This window comes from Diachasmimorpha longicaudata, chromosome 3, assembly GCF_034640455.1.
Source record: "Diachasmimorpha longicaudata isolate KC_UGA_2023 chromosome 3, iyDiaLong2, whole genome shotgun sequence".
In the NCBI taxonomy this organism is placed as follows: domain Eukaryota; kingdom Metazoa; phylum Arthropoda; class Insecta; order Hymenoptera; family Braconidae; genus Diachasmimorpha; species Diachasmimorpha longicaudata.
Window position 1 is genome coordinate 5,589,672 of NC_087227.1, and position 20,206 is coordinate 5,609,877.

The 20,206-nt window shown below is 34.0% G+C and overlaps 1 protein-coding gene across 9 annotated transcripts; it reads left to right on the forward strand.

Annotated features, from left to right (window-relative positions):
• Nucleotides 1–267: 267 nt before the first annotated feature.
• Nucleotides 268–18,641, forward strand: LOC135160901 (GTPase-activating protein skywalker). Of its 9 annotated transcripts, none has more exons than XM_064118031.1 (11): nucleotides 268–1,521; nucleotides 7,779–8,253; nucleotides 8,480–8,668; nucleotides 8,749–9,020; nucleotides 9,474–9,608; nucleotides 10,087–10,305; nucleotides 10,985–11,014; nucleotides 12,839–12,925; nucleotides 14,134–14,292; nucleotides 14,557–14,786; nucleotides 15,083–18,641. In XM_064118031.1, the coding sequence occupies exons 2-11, from the start codon at nucleotides 7,863–7,865 to the stop codon at nucleotides 15,222–15,224; spliced, it is 1,854 nt and encodes a 617-aa protein (XP_063974101.1). In that variant the 5' UTR covers nucleotides 268–1,521; nucleotides 7,779–7,862; the 3' UTR covers nucleotides 15,225–18,641. The 9 variants fall into 9 exon arrangements, with proteins under 9 accessions (XP_063974101.1, XP_063974096.1, XP_063974097.1 ...); XM_064118022.1 differs by lacking the exon at nucleotides 10,985–11,014 and having other exon boundaries at nucleotides 269–1,143; nucleotides 1,225–1,521; XM_064118023.1 differs by lacking the exon at nucleotides 10,985–11,014 and having other exon boundaries at nucleotides 269–799; nucleotides 1,225–1,521.
• The last annotated feature ends 1,565 nt before the right edge of the window (nucleotides 18,642–20,206 follow it).

Genomic DNA, 20,206 nt, shown 5'->3' on the forward strand with positions numbered 1-20,206 from the left:
TAAATAGCATTAAAAAATTGAAAAAAATGATATCTACTCAGTATTATTCAAATTAAACATCTAATTATCTTCTTATTTCCCTTAAACCTATTCAACAACCTTTTATTGCTCTGTTGCATACGATATTTTCCCCTCGCAGGCCAATAAATCATCGTTTCCTGCACCACAGGATTCCCGCCGAATCATTGAAAAGCTATCTGGCGAGCTCAGCGCCCCCTGTCACCGACGTTCTCCCACAATTCCTTTGTTATCGGCTCCCAACTACCTTCTCGCCTCCCTAGTAATCAATGAACAATCGCCACACCCCGCGCCCCTGCCACCCGAAAATTCCCTATTCCTGCCGCGTTCGTCCTGTCGGTCCTGTTCCACTCGGAATTATCCACATCAAAAGCCCTCAGATCCCTTCACAGCCTAAAACCCTCTCCACCTGATCCCCCCAGCGATCATCCAGGTGCCTCCCCCTATCGCGTAATCTCCAAAGATGGCGGAAATCTGATCAGTGTTCAGTGTCGTAAAAATTGAAAAAAAAAGTGTACTCATTGTAACTCACAAATACCTACATGACAACCTCCGTTTGAACGTGGTTGAACGCGCAATACGGGGGCGTAAGTAACCAAGCATAAACCCAGTACAAGCGTACAAGTGTAATTCGTATTAGTCAGTTGAAACAACCAACAATCCAAGTCAACCCATTCCCTCAACAAATTGAGTTGGATTGAAGTGGTTCGTGAGATTAAATGCCCGTCTAGGCAACAGCCCAGGGGTGACAATATCAGTGTTACCATCGGAAAATATCAAGGTGAAAGAAAGAAAGAAAAAAAAATAATAATAATTGTGTTGAGTTAGCAGATATCGAACATCACCCTGTACTCATGGTAGTCATCGAATTTTGTGGTTTCGATCAACTCGTGATAGCCGGCTAATAAGGAGGCTTTTTTTACAATCCCAGTTCACTCAATGAAGCCCAAAGATCATTAAACTGACGACACAATAACGTACAATCACAGGATATTGATAAAAAAAAAGAGGGCCCAAGTATTAACAAACAGTCGTCAAGAATAATTGTGTACATCGTGGGTGAAGCGATAAATATATACGGTTAACACATCGATAGTGTCTGTCTAGTTCAGTTGGTGCTTCTCGGTGATGTCTACCATCGTTTTAATCATTCATCCTCACTGTCGTTAAGGCGGTGGTAATCACAGTGATAATCTCGATTTTCAGGTGTCACAGAGAGTCATTGCAGAGTCCATGGAATTTCATCACATCAGTTTAATACTTGGTTTTGTGATGAAAAGAAGTGTTGAATTATTGTCAAACTTATACTAGTACAACCAGAAACAGTGGATTATCATTAGTTATTATTTTCTACATCTCTGTTCACCACTCCAAGACGAGTGGCTCAACGCCCGGGCCTTTTGTTGCATGCGTAGTAGTGCCAAAGAAAATCGGATAATTTATCGAATCCTGGGAACAAAATTCGCTGACATTTCAGTCTGGTGAAGATACTCAACCCCTGCGGTAATTATTATTCATCTCTTATTTTATTTGTTTTATTCCTTTTTATTCCTGTTGTATTCGTTAATGAGGTACTGAGGTTTTACATTGTAAGGTAATATGTGGCAATTCGTTGGTGCTTTTGTTGGTTACTCGACGATATGTCGTGCGAGGTCGCTAAAGCTCTTTTGAGCTCCTCAGGCATTTTTCACTGTGTGTCCCTATACCCCCAGGCTCCGCCCTTTCAATTTTATCTTGTTAATCCAAAACCACGATATTCCATCCGCATTAATGGCAATGTCAGAGTTATACGCGTAATATCCCGCGACCTTATGACTATTTTCCAACATTTGTAATTACCAAAGTATTTCAGAAACGCCTCGAAGCTAATTCATTAGTTTTATCGCTGATGCGTTTGTTTATCATTGATCTGTGAGTTTACTGACTAGACAACAGTAACGAATCTTTGAATTTCACGTCAACAGAGGCCCAGACATCTCAATTGATGATTTGAATATGAGATAAATTTTTATTTCAATCAGACATTGTCTTACTGCTTGAGAGATGTCTTTAAAAGGTGTGGGAAGTTCAGGGATTCGGTCTTGGTGTGTACTTGGATACTTTGTCGTTCTGAGGTGTCATTGGATGTTTTGGAAATTTATTCTGGTGCTGCAGAATACAATGATTTTTCTGTTTATTTTTACATGAATGATCAATGATTGATTGTTTATCGGGTGACAGCGTCAATTTTTGGATCGAGTCAACTTCTCATTTCTCCCAGGAAGAGAAAAATAAAATTCTCTGGCTCATATGAAGGTAGTCATGTGATTTGGAGTTATGCCATGTTAACACCTGCGATTTAGAGGCATTTTATGTTGATTATTTTGACAATTCGCCCGTTATTGGCGATTCTGGGGGGATTGGGACGAGTTGTGAGGACTATTTAATGGGTAAATGACACTCATGATCATGTAAATAAATGAATTTTTTATTAGACGGGGGAAGGTATTGTGATAGATGACAAGTGGCACTAATACACCTCTGTGGTAGCCAGCAACAGCTATTGCCGTACGTGCCTTTACCCATGCATTCACAACTGCTACTAATTTTAGATTTCGTTTTAAATCTTCCATAGCTATTTACAAACGATGCTCCTATCTTGACTCAAGATGCTTGTTGCATTTGGCGTTGACCAAACTCAATATATTTATACTTTTTGAGTGGTTTTCGAGTGATCCAGAATACCTTCAATAATATTTATCCAGGGGGAATGGAATTCGTTGTTGCATTTGTAGATATGATTTATGGATATTCATTAGATAATTGGGGAAAGAATTGAAAGTGAATCTCGAATTTCAGGGGTTTTGGCAACATTTCGTTAAACTGGTGGTTTATTTTATCATTTCAGAGGGCGATATCAAGGGCATGAAATTCTGGAATTCTCATTCTTTTTGGTTATTCAAAACGTCTGTTTGGTTTATATTATTTAAACAAACCTTTCACATGATATATTTATTGTTGGTTACTGTGGGCTTTGCACTTTCATTTGCATTCTATAAAGTTGTTACAGATATCGTGAATGTATCGACAATCAGTTGCTTCTGTAAATTTTCATTTATTGCCCATTTCGTTGGCGATTAAATGGTCACGGTAATGATAGTTATCGTCTATTGAACAAACATTGTGGTCTTGCTGATGAGATGGATGAGTTGGATATTCTTGTGGTGTCTGGCGTTGATCAGCTCAATATCTTTACACTTTAGAATTGATTTTCAAGTGATCCAAAATTCCTTCAATAATATTTATTCAAGGGAAACAGGGGGGGGTTGTTGCATTTATATCGATGATGTGTGGATATCCGTTAGATAATGGTTAGATGAATTGAGAGAGAAGCTGGGGTTTCAGGGGTTTTGGCAACGTTTCTGCTGACTGAGATGATTTACTCGATAGTTTCAAAGGAATGGAATCTCAAGGACATGAAATTATGAAATTATTGTTTCATGATTTTATTTTTTGCTCGTTTTGTTGATGATCTTGATGACCACTGTAATTGCAGTTATCAACAGCTGTTGAATAAACATTTTATTATTGTTGATTGGATGGATGGGTTGAGGATTGTTATTGCATTTGATCGATCATCCAAATTACCTTCAGTAACATTAATTCAGGGAGAAGGGGATATGTTGCTCCGTTTGTCTCAATTATGTGTATTGCATATTCATTAGATAATGATGAGATGAATTCAGACTGAAGCTGGAATTTCCGGACCTTCGGTGAAATTTCTGCCGCCTCTAATGGTTTGTTTAATAATTTTGGAAGAATAAAAACGCTGATGGTGAGGGAGGGAAATCAAGGACAAGAAATAATGGAAATCGTAGTTGATGGTTTATTTATCGCCAATTTGAATAATGATGCCAATGCGGGGGGTCTCCTGATAGTTATTCGTTCTTGTTGATCAGATGGATGTGTTTGTTGTTGATGGATGTCAATGCTGTTGCATTTGGCGGTGGCCAATACCTTGAATAATATTTAGGAAGAATGTGAGATTAGTCGTTACATTGGAGTCGGTGGTTTATGGAGATCGTGATTGATGATTTTATTTATTATCCATTCACAATTATCGTCCGATGAACAAACAGTATAGTTTCATTGACCAGATGGATGAGTTAGATATTCGATCATTGACGACAATTAATAAAAATATTTTTTGTAATAAATTTTCTGGATTGTGATAAAGACATTTCGGTATTTAGATTCAGAGTCGTTTAGTCCCAGGATAAAACATTAATTTAGCAGGAGAATGTCCTGTTTGGTCATTTACAGATTATTTCCACGGTATGATTTACTACAAAACAAGTACTCGAAGTCTTTTCACTGATTAATACCACAATTAATTCTTAATTCTACTTGCAGACGAGTCGGAATGAAATAGTGGGAAATCACGATAAGCGTTACGATATTCAAACATAGAATATATTCTTGATGATTTATTTGGAGCTTATTTTTTATTGATTGTTGGATTATCACGTTGATGAGGGGTTTTAAAATGAATTATCACACAAGGTATTCTGTAGCCGACGAAATTGTCTGTAAACGAGGTCTGGTGCTAGCTATCGTCATCTATTGAACAAACATTGTGGTCTTGTTGATTGTATAGACATGTTAGACACGAAATTGAGGAAAAAATCATTGATATTCTTCGTACAAATTTCTATCTATAAATAGAACTATTCTTATTTTACCTTCGATTCATAGACACGTGGACGATTGTCCGAGTACATTCATTAATACATTGCTCATTAATTCGTCGATTATTAAACTAATTATTAAGTTCCTTAATGATGAGTTGGTGGAGAAGAAATCATGAGGATATCTTGATTGTTAAAAATTATGGCAGTTATAAAATAGGGGAAACTAAATTGGAGAGAAAATTGACAGTTTCCTGACAGACAGTTTTTAAATTCATCACTGAATTAATTCCTTATCTCACTTGAGGTTACAAGAAACGTATATGCTTGCTGAACATTTTTAGCTTGATGACTTCATTTATAGCTCATGGTAATTGTCGAATTATCGCTATAATATCTGGCAATTAACGAGGAAACCTTTCTAGATCTGTCGAAATTGGTTGGAAAGGCGCTCTTATCGTCGATCATTACACAAATATTTTGTTTTTATTAATCGGAAGATGGATATGGCAGACATGAGGTGATTTAGGGAAATCCCACGGAGGTTTATTTTTTTTTTAATTTTAAAGATTCAGACGGACATTATCTCATCCTGATCTTACGTTTCTTGATGATTTCATATTTTTTCGATGTAAAATCGTGATTTTTGTTTCCGTTTCGTAGTGTATTACATTCGTGGAAATTGAATGTACATTTTCTAAAAATATCCTGTCGTCACATTTCATGATATTCTACATCATTTCTTCATAAAATTAGAGAATCGTCGGAAGCGAAAATTATACTTAACATTATCGGAATTAAATGTAACGAAATATTTTTATATTATTTTTCATGGAACTCCAAAAATTGAGTGATTTTTAAACATTGTTTCTTTGAAAGACTAAAACGATTATGAAATTAATTAGAAAATACAACTTTGAATACAGAGCAGATATAAACTTTTCGCATTATTTTCAATGATCGTATTTTTTAAATTAAAGGATAAAACAATATTAGTAATAATTGTACACCTCTACGTTCGACGAAATCGAATCTTCCGTTGGTGAATCTTTCGTTAGTTTCAGTTTCACTAGATTCGTTCTTCCCACTTAAAATCAGTCATTCGCGGCATAATGTACTAACCATTAGACTTTAAGAGGCACTCATCAATTCATAGCCCATTTAGCTAATCATCAATTATCCCGATGACAGTTGCAGTAGAAATCATTCGGATATTGTGTTTATGGATAGTTTTGTTGGTTACACATTAATTAGACCAAGATTGCTAAAAAATCAAAATTTCACTTTATATTTTTATCGTGAATTCATTATAATATCACTTAACGTTGATAATGACACCGAGGGCATACTGACCTAAAAATACCAAATGTGTGATTGATGATTTCATTTGTATTTGAATGTGTGATTTCATCTGAAATTTTTATTCTGAGTTTTGGATACATTGAGAGGGAAAGAGTATTTTGAAAAAAAATTTATCGACTATAGAAGCGACCTTGTGACCTTTCGTCCTAAAATCGCTCATTTCCGGAATAATTTACTAATCAGTCGACTGAGAGGAACTGCTCATTAATTTATGGCTCATCTACTTAATTATAAGATTATCTCAGTGACAAATGGCTGAAGGATAAATTATGGGGATATTTTTCATATGTAAATTATCAAAACGACAGATTTACTCGAATATTTTTCATAACTTTTTATGGACTACAAAAGTGAGCTCACAGCTCACCCGAAAATCACTCACTTCCGGAATAATTTACTGATCAGTTGACTCTGGAAGGCACGAATTATTAATTTATTGCTCACCTATACAGAAAAGACAACTTTGTCTACGGATTTTCATTTGCACTGATCATTGTTAGTCCTAATTCAGGTACATTTCGTTTCTAACTCGAACCATGCAATTTCTAAGAATTCATTGATTTATTTAACAATCAATATTATCCTTATGACTAAATCCATTGTTTTATCATTCAACATGACCCGTAAAAAACAGGTTGAATAAACAATGAAGGATAATAAGAATAGAAAAGTAAAATCGAGAGAATAGTGGAGAATGGTGTATCTCAATTTGTTCTTGTCATTCTTTTTTTATCCCTTCATTATCTCTGAACGCCTCGCATATGGGTTTGTGCACAATAATATTGCCGAGTGTACATTGGCACACTGATAAGAGACAAAAAGCTGAGTTTATACGGTCTGGAGCAAAGATTACTCATGATATTTTTCTCATCTTCAATAATAGCATGTTAAATAGAGCTAAGATTATGCCGAGAGAACGGTAAAGCGGCTTAATCCGAATGTATTTATAGAAAAAAAAGAAGGAAAATGGGATTTAAAAAATCAAAGAGGATTTGCCGATTCAAATTAAGTGTGTTTGTCTGCTGATGGATTTAGCTGTACAACGAAGCGTTTTGTACTATTTAGTGTTGGGGAATTATTCCTGACATATCAAGTGCACAACTTCGGAATTTTTAACAGAGATTAATTGAAATAATTATTCATAATAGTAACTATTCATACAAGCTTTTTTTTTAAATTTTGAGTATATTGAAAATATCGGTGGAACATCATTTTTAATTTTCACCATGACTCAGGAAACTTAGGCTGTCATTAGAATACCAATCATTGCCAGATATAAAAAAGCAATTATGCTAAATGTCCACCGTAAATGGGAAATTTCATAAAGACTTTGATTGTAAATTAAATATAAATTGTAACATCAGGATTTAAATATAGGTGTTAATTGGATATAAAATATTTTAAACCGTGGAATTAGTCAATAACGGGTTTTACTGCATTAGAAGTTGCCTTAAAAGTAAAAATTGAAAAAAACTTGTGATTGATTTTCAGGAACTGTGACGTATACATTGTGATTCATATTATTATTCAAGAATTAGGTAACTTCTGAAATAATGGGGGAAAATATATAAAACCTAAATTATCACCAATGATGGATATTCGAAATATGAATCAAATCAAAAATAGATTGTACGCCATTTTGATCTTGAATTTAATCTAAATTATATGTAAAACTCATCAAATGTAAGGGTTTAATTTTTATTCAATTAACCATTTTTCTCTTTTTTTTAGATGAAAATTGAAACGTCAGTCGACCTTACATAGGCAGGTCATCACTGCGGACACAGGTTCTGTTTTGTTAAAAAATGGACGGTCATGTGCCGTAGAACAACTGCCATGCTAGTGACGAATCAGTCATCGGCACCACTGGATAATTTGTCGAATATGCTGTCGGTACTTGAAGAAGAGGCAAACACCGACATTGACGACGTCTTTCCACCCCATGTCGATACGTCAAATATAGTTATTCATCCAGAATCGCCAACGACTAAGAAACAGGCATTGAAAACATTTGCCGAAGTCAATGCACTGTTGCAAGCCGGTAGAAAGAGAGAAGTTAAACTTATTATAAGGGAAAATGCATGGCCGCTCAATAATGGTATCAGGGCACAGCTGTGGCCGGCGCTATGTCAACAGCATGCTCATGGAAAGAGTATGCTCGATGGATTCTATTGGGATATGGTTAATCAAGTCTTTGGAACTACAGGTGAATATAAATATGAGCAACTTGAGGCCCACATATACTCCTTTCTCAAGGTTGTTTTCCCTTGGTTCTTCAGTCAACGGAGACTAGTCTGTTGACATCAGCCCCTAGAATCATACACCAGACCAATCAATGAATAACAGTTTTCGTATTTTTTTTTCCCAAAGTTCAATGATTTCATTGGAATTTATTGAGCCGATTACTGATGTTCAATGTTTTATCTTCACAGAGCTGCCAGATAAATCAATAATGCTACCGCCATTTGTCGATAGCACTCATTGCCTGTCTTATAATCTCACACGAAAAGGCAGAAGCGTTGCGGACAGAGTTGTCTCTGTACTCGGTTACGCCTGTCCAGACATAACTTATAGTCCCTCACTCTATCCAATTACAGCGCTTTTATTGCACTTCATGCCAGGTCAGTATATTACAATTTGTAAAACCACGTAATTACAATTTGCCAGAAACGTTTAACGGTGTAAATTGGTAATTTTGCAGAAGAGGAATGCTACCACTGCATGGCGAGTCTCGTTGCAGCCAAGGAGAAGATGTTTATAACGCAGACAAAATTATTGTATGAGAGTACGTGGAAGACTGTTGAACAAATAACCAAGAAACATGTTAAATCAGCAGCTGTACATCTTACGAGACACTGTTCAGGCTCGAGGGCTGAAAGAATTTATATGGATTGGATATGGTGGATCCTTCAATTATTACCATTTCAGCATCTAGTCAGAGTTATGGACTGTTTTTTGCACGAGGGCTCCAAAGTAATTATTTTATATAATCATTATTCCAATTGCTGGTACTCACTACAAGGATTTTAACAAAACATGAAGATAAATAGCGATTTTCAATAGACACCTCGAGATCTGTCGTCAATAGCAAAACTTTTGCCATAACATTTGTTGTAGGGTATATTGAAAGCTATAGAAATTTCGCTATCTCTCTTACATTCGAAGATATTCTTCGATAAAAATCCGATACGAGTTGAGCATATTCAAGTACTTTATTTATCTATTTTTGAAGTTGAAGATCAGAGTTTTCGTTTGATCTTGTGGTTCTCGACGTTGGTTTTATTGTGTTAAGTTAGCAGGCACGAATTTTAACCTTGATATTAGAGCACTTGAAAAAGTTAAAACAAATCCGAGACTATAGGAAGTTTATAGAATAATTTCGTCTGAAAACATTCTGATATTAACATTTAATTTTTCGCCGTCTAGGTTTTCTACCGAGTGGCAATGGCCATTGTTTTACTCTTCTACAAGCACTCGTCGTCAGCTACGTCGGAGTGGATGGGTGAAATAATGAAAAATGGAGTTGATGCGGCTCTTTCGAAGTTTTGCCGTCAAATACCGGTAATTATTCTATGTTATTGAAACATTCAATCTGTACATTGTTACGTAAAAGAGAAGCATGGACTGTCTCTATTGTTTAAGTTTGTGGAGAGCTAATGACTTTTCTCGATAAGAGTGTAGAAACTGTCAGGTGAACGGAAACACGTGGGGTTTCAATTACTGCTTTGAGAAGTAATATGTTAGATCCGCTTTTTAAAGTATTGGCTGGGGAAAGACAAATTGACTCAAGTCAAATATAAAAATTGTGATGATATTCGCAAGACTGAGTCATAAATTTTAGAGAATATAACAAAATATTTCCAGCGTGTGAAACGAGATGTAACACTAGAGATTTTAAATATTTTTCTGGAAATGTGAATAGTCATGGATTTTATGGCACGATCAACAATGAAATGTGTTTTATGAAAACATTAATTCCAACAGTACAAGCCAGTTTTCATCATCTTGATAATTCGATTCGATCGTTCGATTTTCCCAGGTAACTCCGGCGAAATTCTTAAGGACTGCCTTCGGTATTCGTGGACTGAGTTCAGCTTACATATCAAGAGTGTTTTTGCGGACAGAAATGTCTCTGAGAAGTCGTAGTGTCCTAACTGGCTCAAAATCGCTAGCAAGATCACGATCTACGGACAATCTACCCACGAGCCAATCCCAGGTCAATATTCAGATGATGTCTCACACACTCACGATTCGAGAGGTAAGTCTGATAAAAAATAAAATATTTTATTACATTATTTTCCAAGATGTAAGCGTATTTAAGTCCTTACTCATCTTGATTTATTTTTATATTCACTAACGTTGCACATTTCCTCGATTTCCGTTGGCATTTGAGTCTGTGCAACTCAGGTGTCATAAAAATAAAACTCGCTCTAGTTTATTAAGCCTACAATATTTATTGATATTTGTTAATCTTTTTTCTCTTTCATGTATTCAATGATTTATTGTTCTTTTGTTCAATCTCTTTTGATTCTGTGAATTGGTTATTGTGGTAATGGGCTAAAAACTAACTAAATGTTCCTCGTCCATGGTGTCTTATTTTGATTTTCTCTGAGTACCAGAATGTAATTTTTTTTTTCTCTCTCTCTCTCTCTCTCTCTCCTTGTTGATTAGTTCAGGAATCACACAGACGTTTATTATCCTCGTTTTATCCCTCGAGGGCAGCCAGGCAGATCTCCATTTTCCAAATATGTTTATAAATTATATTTAAATAACACGAATCAGTTTAACGCGTTTCCTACTCCTCGTCTCTATCTCTCTCTCTAAGTCTTGAGGTAAAATTCGATTGAATAAGACATTATTCAATGACAAGCTAAACACAAAAAGAGATGACAATTTCATTTAAAAACACTATTCTCAATGTTTTAATTTGTTTTCAGAAAGAGTGCGAAGACACGTACAAAGACAGGGTATTGTATAATTAATACTTTATGGAAAATGTGTCGTTTAGTTTTCATGTTGCTATCCTCTGTCCCTGAACTATTTATCAATTTTTTTTTTTTATTTCATTGTTTATTATTACTTACACCAAAGTATTTACTCACCACATGGTTTTTCTCGCGTATCAGAGAGCTTTACTCGCCGTTACCATTATTCAAACCATTTACCATTTATTATAAATGCGAATTATGGCATTATCATTATTTTTTCTTTTTCATCACTGGGAGGATGTGATAACTTTTGTCTTACAAGTGCATTGAAAATTGGAATTAACTGAGTATGATTCTACGAGGCATATTTGACAAGACGCCTACATACAGAAAAAATTTAAGTAAAAATTGTCCAGGAAAATGAGTGTCAATTGTTTTTCAATTGTGTCATGTTAAGTGAAGTAACAAAGAGTTGAAAAAATTTGTGATTCTATGGAATGAATAATTCATTAATTGCTAATGGATCCTTTCATTTCTAAACGAAACAGGTGAATATTGTGCTATATAATTAATCAATTAATCGATGAAGTCTTTATTTCGATGGAAGATACCATTGTTTATACTTGAAAAACCATTTGTTTCGTGTTGATAGGAACGCAAATACAATTCAATAGTTGAATTCATGTAAGATTTTCTGGTTATCCAAATTATTCAAAAGTTCAGCAATTATTCGTTGATTAATCGTTGGGAATGATGCAAAGTTTTGTACAAAAAATCAACAGAGACAAATATGCAGTTGCGCTCCGTCTTTGTCAATCAATTTTCAACAAATACTCTCAATCAAATTATCCATCGAATTTTTCTTGACTTCCTCATAATTTTTACTCAACTTTCTTCTTCGTGTACGAATCTGCTTATGCGCAACGAACAATTGAATGGTTACTCAATCCACTGAACTGTCATTTCATACAGACTTTTTTCATCCACATCTCGTAGTTTTCACGTTAACAGAGTGGAAATTCATTCTGAACAAGATGAAAATACTGTGTTTACGTTTTAAAATGCGAGGTACAGAATGGTTACTTCACGATTTGCAGGGAATTTTCTAATGAACATTTTTTGTTAATGGAAACCAACTAACTTGAGAATGTTTTAAATAAAATTACGAGGAGGACATGAAACTCTGTACACGAGACATGCCGATATCGCAATTACAGAACAAAACAATAAATAAAACACAGAGGACAGTGTTGTTTAATGCCGAGAATATACAGCTAATCCTTCTACAGCAGGACCATTATTTTCTATTTTCCATTTTTTTTTATTTTCTCTTACATATTAATATTTTGCAGGGGAGCCATCCTTATTTCGTCAATGCATGGCTGCTATTTCGAGACTGACAATTAGTTCCCATTTGTTCGAATTGGAAATAATATATATATTTTTTTCTGTATTTTCGTCTCTTCTGTGAGCTTTATTCCCCATTTAGGTGTAATCTGTTCCCAGTGGATGGCGAATTACCTGAATAATCGAGCTGACAGCGATTTTAAAAAGATATATAATCGAAATTATAAATATATATTATGTAATCATCAAATTGGGCACTTGGTAACAGGTTCTATGAATTTTCAGTCCATGCTCGATTTGACAGGAATTAATTGATCGACATATTATAATAATGGATACGATGAAAAAATTAAATAGCAATATGTTTAATTGGAAATGTTGAATGGTCTAACGCAGTTGTTAAACTGATGGCTATCTGTATTTATTGTATTGTTATTACGCTGCGTTATCCGGATATCATGGTGGACTGAATATAATTTGATCATTGGGGGTTGGTGCAATTGGAATGCGTAATAGGGTGCACACAGCCCTGGACCAAGAGCTCTGTCAATGGGCGTGTATCCTATACAGACTGTTAACTCGCAGATCTTAGACGTGCCTGATGTAAGTACATTTACACGGGCAAGTTAATGTACCAGTTGGGCCAGTGTTCAAGTTTTACCGAGGCAGAATTTATTAAGTCTATGTCGATGACATGGGGCATGTCGATATTGTCGTAATGCTGTTATCAATTTTAATTGATTATGTCCAATTATTATTTTTTATTATATTGAAATCAGCGCAGTGGTCAAAAGACGTGAGTCAGTGCCAGCTTTAAGTAATTCTCGGAACAATATCCCTGAAAATAGGAAAAATAGCAAAATTTTTGAAGGATCATATTTTGTGGATGGAGAAAAGATCTTGACAAAAATTTTGCTGTGTCCCTTCAATTCTGAGATATACTCCGATAATAAAAACTAAAGAAATTAGCGAACTGAATCTCGTTGAGCACTTCGCTACCTAAATTTGATTTATCCGTTATTAGCGGCTTGCGTCCATAGTTAACTGTATGAAAGCTTTTGTAGTGAAAATTATTTACAAAGAGAATAGGAAGAGGGATACATTAATGTCGATTAATCATTATTTTTTGTTAATTATGATTTAACCGTTTATTTTTGTCAATTAGTTAAGGATGGCGGCCTCAATAATTATCTGTGAATGGCTACAATTCAGCGACTGATTCGTCTACTGCTATTACAACACATTAAACTTGATTATGAGCTTTTAGCAATAGCCAGGGAATGATAAGATTTTTGTGTAACAACAATGTTATTTGGATACAAATGACCAGATCATTGCTCATGATTTTTATTTTTATTACAGTTTGATTTATCCACAGCATTTGCATAAGCATGAGCATGAGTATTTTAGTATCTGATTGTGCATGAAATGTACATGATTATTAAATTCACCAAGCACGTTGAATTATCACGAGAGGAATGTATTGTAAATCTCACATCATAATCCGAGTTTATTTTCAGATTTATTATGGATCACATTGAATCGCTGGAGCTTTCATCAACAATTCATTCATTATCCTACATTTCAAATAATTGAATAATTCAATTGTTTTATGGATATTGCTTGCAACTGTCCACTATTTAAATATTAAATGAAGCATGACAATTGTCACTGATGATCAGTGGCTATTAATAACTCTTGGTTAAGATAGAGATAAATTGTTTAAATGTTCAGTTTTGCTAAGTGGTTTAGATTATGATGGCGGAGTTATGGATGAATAAATGAGGCTTTTCATGATTTTAATTTCACAGTTATTCACACTATGGTCGTGGCTTCCTGTGAGGATAACGATGTATCAACCTATTTTACTGTATACTACGGAGGAACATGGATGTTCATTGACAACGTTCTACGTGAGGGTGGAACAGCATGAACCAACATTGCTTATGATTAAGACGTGTAATAATGAGGTAATAATGAGATTTAAATGTTGACAGCTTTTGAATATCGGGAAATCAAAGAACAGTACAATTATACATGTAAAGTCTAATTATTTCATAACATAGGAAATTTTAATTGTGGAAATGAGATTGGTGAATTTTATTTAAAAATATATTAATATTCAATGCAACAATAATTATAAAATATAGTATATACTATCCATAACAGATGTATTTATTGATCATGAAATTGATCTTATATTTTTCATCATTTGGTTTATGAATATTTTCAAGGTATTTGGAGCTTATTGTTCCACACGATGGTGCGAGAGAAATTTGAAGGACGATAAAGGACAAAGACAAGCATACTTTGGTACGGGTGAAACATTCCTCTTCAGTTTGTACCCAGAACGTGCTAAATATCCGTGGGTGGGAATGGATTCATCGCACAATGACTCAAGGGTGCATCATTCAGCTGAATTATTCATGGCAGCTGATGCCAAGATGATTACCATCGGTGGCGGGTAAATTATCAATTATATAGTAACACAACATAGAAGAGAAAAAAAAATAATTTCAGAATTTCTCTCGTCGAAAAATCTTTGTTTGAAGGAAAATTAAAAATTTCGAATTCTTAGTAAATTATCTTCTGTTAAGATTCATTTGGAGTTGGTTTGGAATTAATCATTTGATAAAATCATTTTTGTTATAATATATTTTGGTTGGAGAAACACCAAACCAAACATCTGATATTCTGGCTTTAATATGTTCGACTGTTGTATTTACACAATTATTTGAATTCCTCGTATATTAATTTCAGGGACGGTCAAGCAATTTGGATGGACGAGAACATCCGATTTGGAAAGACAGATCGTTGTTCGACTTTCAACAATCCACCACTGTGCGCCAGTGGTGATTTCGAGATTAGGGTATTGGAGGTTTATGGTTTCGCTGGGGCCTAATTCTCTTCACGTAAAAAAAAATGCAACTGCCATTTATCAACTCTCTATAATCTTTGTCTCGTTATTTATTGTTGGTGTAATCCTCTGTTGCTTCGATATATAAATAGTATTATTGTGCGTGATATTGGCTTCAATATGAGCGAGTAATCATGATTTATTACTCAGTAAGAGTATCAAACAAACAGAACAAAATGAAGTGAGAAATGAATGAAAAATGGAAAAAATTGAGATAGAACAACTGAATTAGCATTACGAGCTCCAGGATGTGGGCTTTGTGATGAAAAATCTGATGGTTTTTAATGGAAAGGACTCGATTGTTGTATCAACAATGAAAATGTAACTGAAATGTGACGAATTACAGGAGAAAGTAAACGTTCTCATGCTAACTATTGAAAAAAATATATATATTAAATGAAACACATTCAATTACCCAATGAAATTGAATCGTTACGTCATTACGCTTTCTTCGTTGTAGTTGTAAAGAACATTTAGAATTTGTAATTCAGTGTCAATCTACTTTTTTTTTCATTCTCATGGTGCATATGCCTAATGTTATGGGTAATAAGGCTGTCAGTTAAGAAAAATGACAAATAATTGACATGATTTTCAGCAATGAGAGAACGGGAAATCAGTGAGACTATTAATGATATAGAGATAATTGATTAAACGAATGCGCCTAGTCCTATCGGTATGCATTGTAATGACTTTTATTTTTTATTTTTTTCCTTCAATTTAGGATTTACTGTTGCCAATTTGTTTATTTGAAAATACGTTGGAGCCGGCTCCTATAGATGACAGTTTTTTTCCTTTTTCTTTATTACTGGGGGTTCGCCAGTTGATTGATGATAAATATAAACCGAATAATTTTGACAATAATATAACCACTAATTGACATGAAAAATCTCCAAAGGGAGAGGAATTTTTTTTGGCATTAAATTTTCACAATTGTCGATAATCAAGGGCTGGCTGCACCAATCTACAGACTAATTTTTATCATTCATCTTCAGACTGAGGAGAAAAACATATTCTTAAAGGAGTCTCGTTCAAGCGAAAGAATAATCATCAATTTAAAATCGATTCTGATTATTTTCCAGTTTCTCATGTAAATCTTGAAATCTACTTAAAATGTTATGAGAACAATTTATTTATCTCCTTTAGATACCGAAATATTCATTGAAAACTGGAAAATAGTAAAAATCGACTTTAATTATTTTACCAATTTGCTTTTAAATAATTATTACCGAAATAATTAATTTAATTGTTCTGGAAGAATTGTAATTTTTTGGGCAAAACGTGAAGGAGGGTTTTTTACTTCAATTAATTAATACTCAAGAGAAGGATTTTTTTGTTAAATAGATTAATGATTGACTAAGAGAATAATATTTCTAGTTTACCTGCACTTTGTAAATGATCCAATGTAAATATTTTGCTTTACATCAGAATTATTGTTACTGTTTGAAATTTTCCAATGCCAAATGAAAGAATTTCGATTGTTAAATGTGTCGCTGTTCGTTTAAACAAGACTCGTTTGACATTGTTTTTACTTATATTGAGCTGACCGAGATTGGTGCAACCATCCCTAACGCCTATATATATTTGTGCATAGTGAAAGTGTGATTTTTTTTTGTCAAAAAATACATTTCATACGAATGAAAATTCTAATTTGTAAAATGTTATTTTTACATTCATCATACAGATTGAATTTGATCTTTGGAAACTGTTAATTTTATAGCTTTAATCCTGTTAGAAAAATTGATTTTCTTGTATATATTATAAATATTTATCTTTTTCTTCACTATCTTGGTTCACGTAGCTATTTAATGTTATTAAAAAAATACAAATTTTCATACAAAACGTTGTGATCAATACCGATTTAACTGTAAAACCATAGTTCAGATGGACACGTGGAATTGGGAAACCGGTGCGAGTAAAAATTTTAACGATAGATTATTATAATGATCAATTAGATTAGTTACACTGTTAGAGTGACTGAATAGCACCCTCGGTCTCAATCCTATTTTTATTTGACAATTTTCTTATTTATTTATTTCATTGATAAGAATTATTTTTTAACTACTCTTCGTTTCCGATTTACGTCATTCCTTCCGTCATTCTAACTAGTACTAGAAAAACTAATTGCCGCATACCAAATGCATGAGAGTGATTTTCATGGATAAATTCTCTGTTGAAAAAATGTCCTTCATAATGATCACTCGATAGAATTTCTCAAAAGCTTGTCGACGCCATTCACGCGACTTTTAGTGACATTTCTAAAAGTCAATTTGAGAATAGAAAGTCTCAATTTCAGATTCATCAGTTTCACCTGGAGCTTTCAAAGTCCTAAATTTATATTTTCAATTTTCGAGTCTCAAGTCAGACTTGAGAGGCGTAAATTGTTATTAAACAGTTGAGACCTTAACGTTTCGAGTTCAAATTTTCAAATGTCTAAAGTTGAAATTTGAAAATCGTTAATTGATATTAAAAAGTCCTTCGTTGAGACAAAGCTGAGATTTTATCCGCATAAACAACTAAACTTCAACAATATGACTAAACATTCTATCATTTCACGCTATCATCGTCAGTCCAGTGCCCGAATTTATTGTTTTTTCCGGTAACAAGTTGATCTCATACAACAACGAAGCAGAAACAATAGAATTCAAGGCTCCACCGAACAAAAAATTAGTAACAACAAAGTGCATCAATGATGCTTCTTATTTACGTGCTTTACGAATGTGTTGCTAAAGAAAAACAAAACATTATTAATCATGCCAGTAATATGACATTGAAACATCACCGTAAAAACCTAATTATAGAGATAGACACTATTAATGGTTTTCAATGTCGAAAACAACGCAAGCAAACGGTAAGAAAAAAAACGAATCATACATATACGAAAATGGAAAGTATTATCGAAATGTTTTTAGGTACAAGTTAATTATTATTCATATTACATTACAATGACTGTTGACTTCTTGATAACAGGAGAGCGAATCAGTCTAGAAAATTCATACTCCTTACCCTTCTGTCATCAAGACATCGATATAATCCGAAAAAAAAATAAATAACATTAATTGACAGAAAAAAAAACGATAAATATGTAATCGAATGGAGTGTTGTCAGATCTATGTATAAATGAAAACTATTGTTATAGTTGGAAAATAATGTAATATTATAATGAATATATTTCTCAATGAGCGATATAAATTGTTGCCACCATATCATATATTAGATCGATTGGTTGAAAAATAATGTCGTGCGATTAGTATAAATATTGTTGAATTGATTTTAAATGATAATTACGTAATCTGCAAATTGTGTTAATGTAATTATTTAAATTACCTCCCCTTAGCATTCAGAGTTTATATGTGTATAACAAAATTATTCGAGATTCGATTGAATAAAATGGGTTGATCTCAATTTTAATCGTTTTCATGAATGTTAAAATCGTCAACAATTTTTAACCTCAAGCTAGTCCTAATAGTCAGTCAGGGAGGAGGGGAGGGGGATTCCCCTTTTTATCTGCTCCAGAATACTTCGAAATTTTCTCATATTTCCAATAATAACTTGACAAATCATGGAATTATGCGCAGTATTCTTCTCACCTATCTCCCCTTACCATTTCGAGACAAAAAATTAACTTGTGAATTGCAAAATATTTGTCAATTCATCTTGTTCAGTCACGTAAAATCTCTTGCAGTCATCGTATCAAAGTTGTAATTACAATTAGCGACGTTTTAATCGCACCCTTGAATTTTAATTTCCCCGTAACCATTTCTCGTTGCATACTTACTGGATTCTTTCCTCCATTATTGTGAAGTTTGCACATTTTTGATACACTAATTATGACGCTCACCGGCCTAATTGTATTGAAACGCACGAAACAGTTACGCATTTATTACTCAGTTTTTGCTCATTACCGCTGCGACAACTCCAATTCCGATCCAATTTTGTGAAACTACAATTTATTCGCTCTAATTAAAAATGCAGAATAAATTCCAAAAACATGAATTTTTGTCTGGTGAATGCAAAAACTAATGAGCCCATTACCCTCTTCCCTCGCTCCCTCACTTCTTAAAAAATCTTTACCGCACTTAATAAATAAATAAATTATTACCCATTCCATTAAAAAATCTCAAATTCAAGCTCTGAAATTTTTCTTCATCGGAAAATAAAATTGAAAAAATCACGAAGTGAAGCTCCGTCTAACCAGAAGCCACTTTGCGCACCCTCACGAGGTTTACGCACAGTAAATGATTTTGCAAAGTGCACTTTCCCCACATGTGTGAAAACAAACTCTCTTTACATGCCAGTATTGATTTATAGATTTTTTTGTAGGCGATTATTGGAAATTTAAATCTCAAGTGCAAAGCAAACTGATAAAGAAAAATTGTTTAAAGCAAACATTGATATTCCTTCCACCGGTACCTTTTATGTATCCTCGAGCCGCATTATTGTGTAATTTTATGTGTTAACCGCGTTCACCAAATACGAGGGTACTTATTATACTATACCTGGCTTTCGATAGCCAGAGTCACTAGTCCCGCCACGTACACCTTGTTCTCTCACCAGTTGCCGCTAAAACATTGGACAGACTTGTCAGTCGTTAATAATTTCTCAAACCCATTGATTCGTGTTATGTTCTCTCCTTGGTCTACTATTTTTTCAAATTTTCCTCGAAAGTTATTTTGCAAATTGAACCGACGAATGTGGGGCAGTCGATGATTACCGAATTAATCAATCGTCTTATTATTCAAATTTCGAGGGTCAGTTTCGAATGGTGCGGTAGTGATAGTAATTGAGTTATGCTTTCTGCGGGTGATGAAAGGTGTTCCATTGAGTTTGAAGGTACTCGGAGGAGCAGTTCTGTAAGAAATTCCATTTTAATTTATCGTGATTTATTCATTCATTCCGATATTATCGCTTCTTATGCAAATCATCGGTTAATTAAAAAAAATAAATTGAACCAGGTGTTGGCAGTGGTT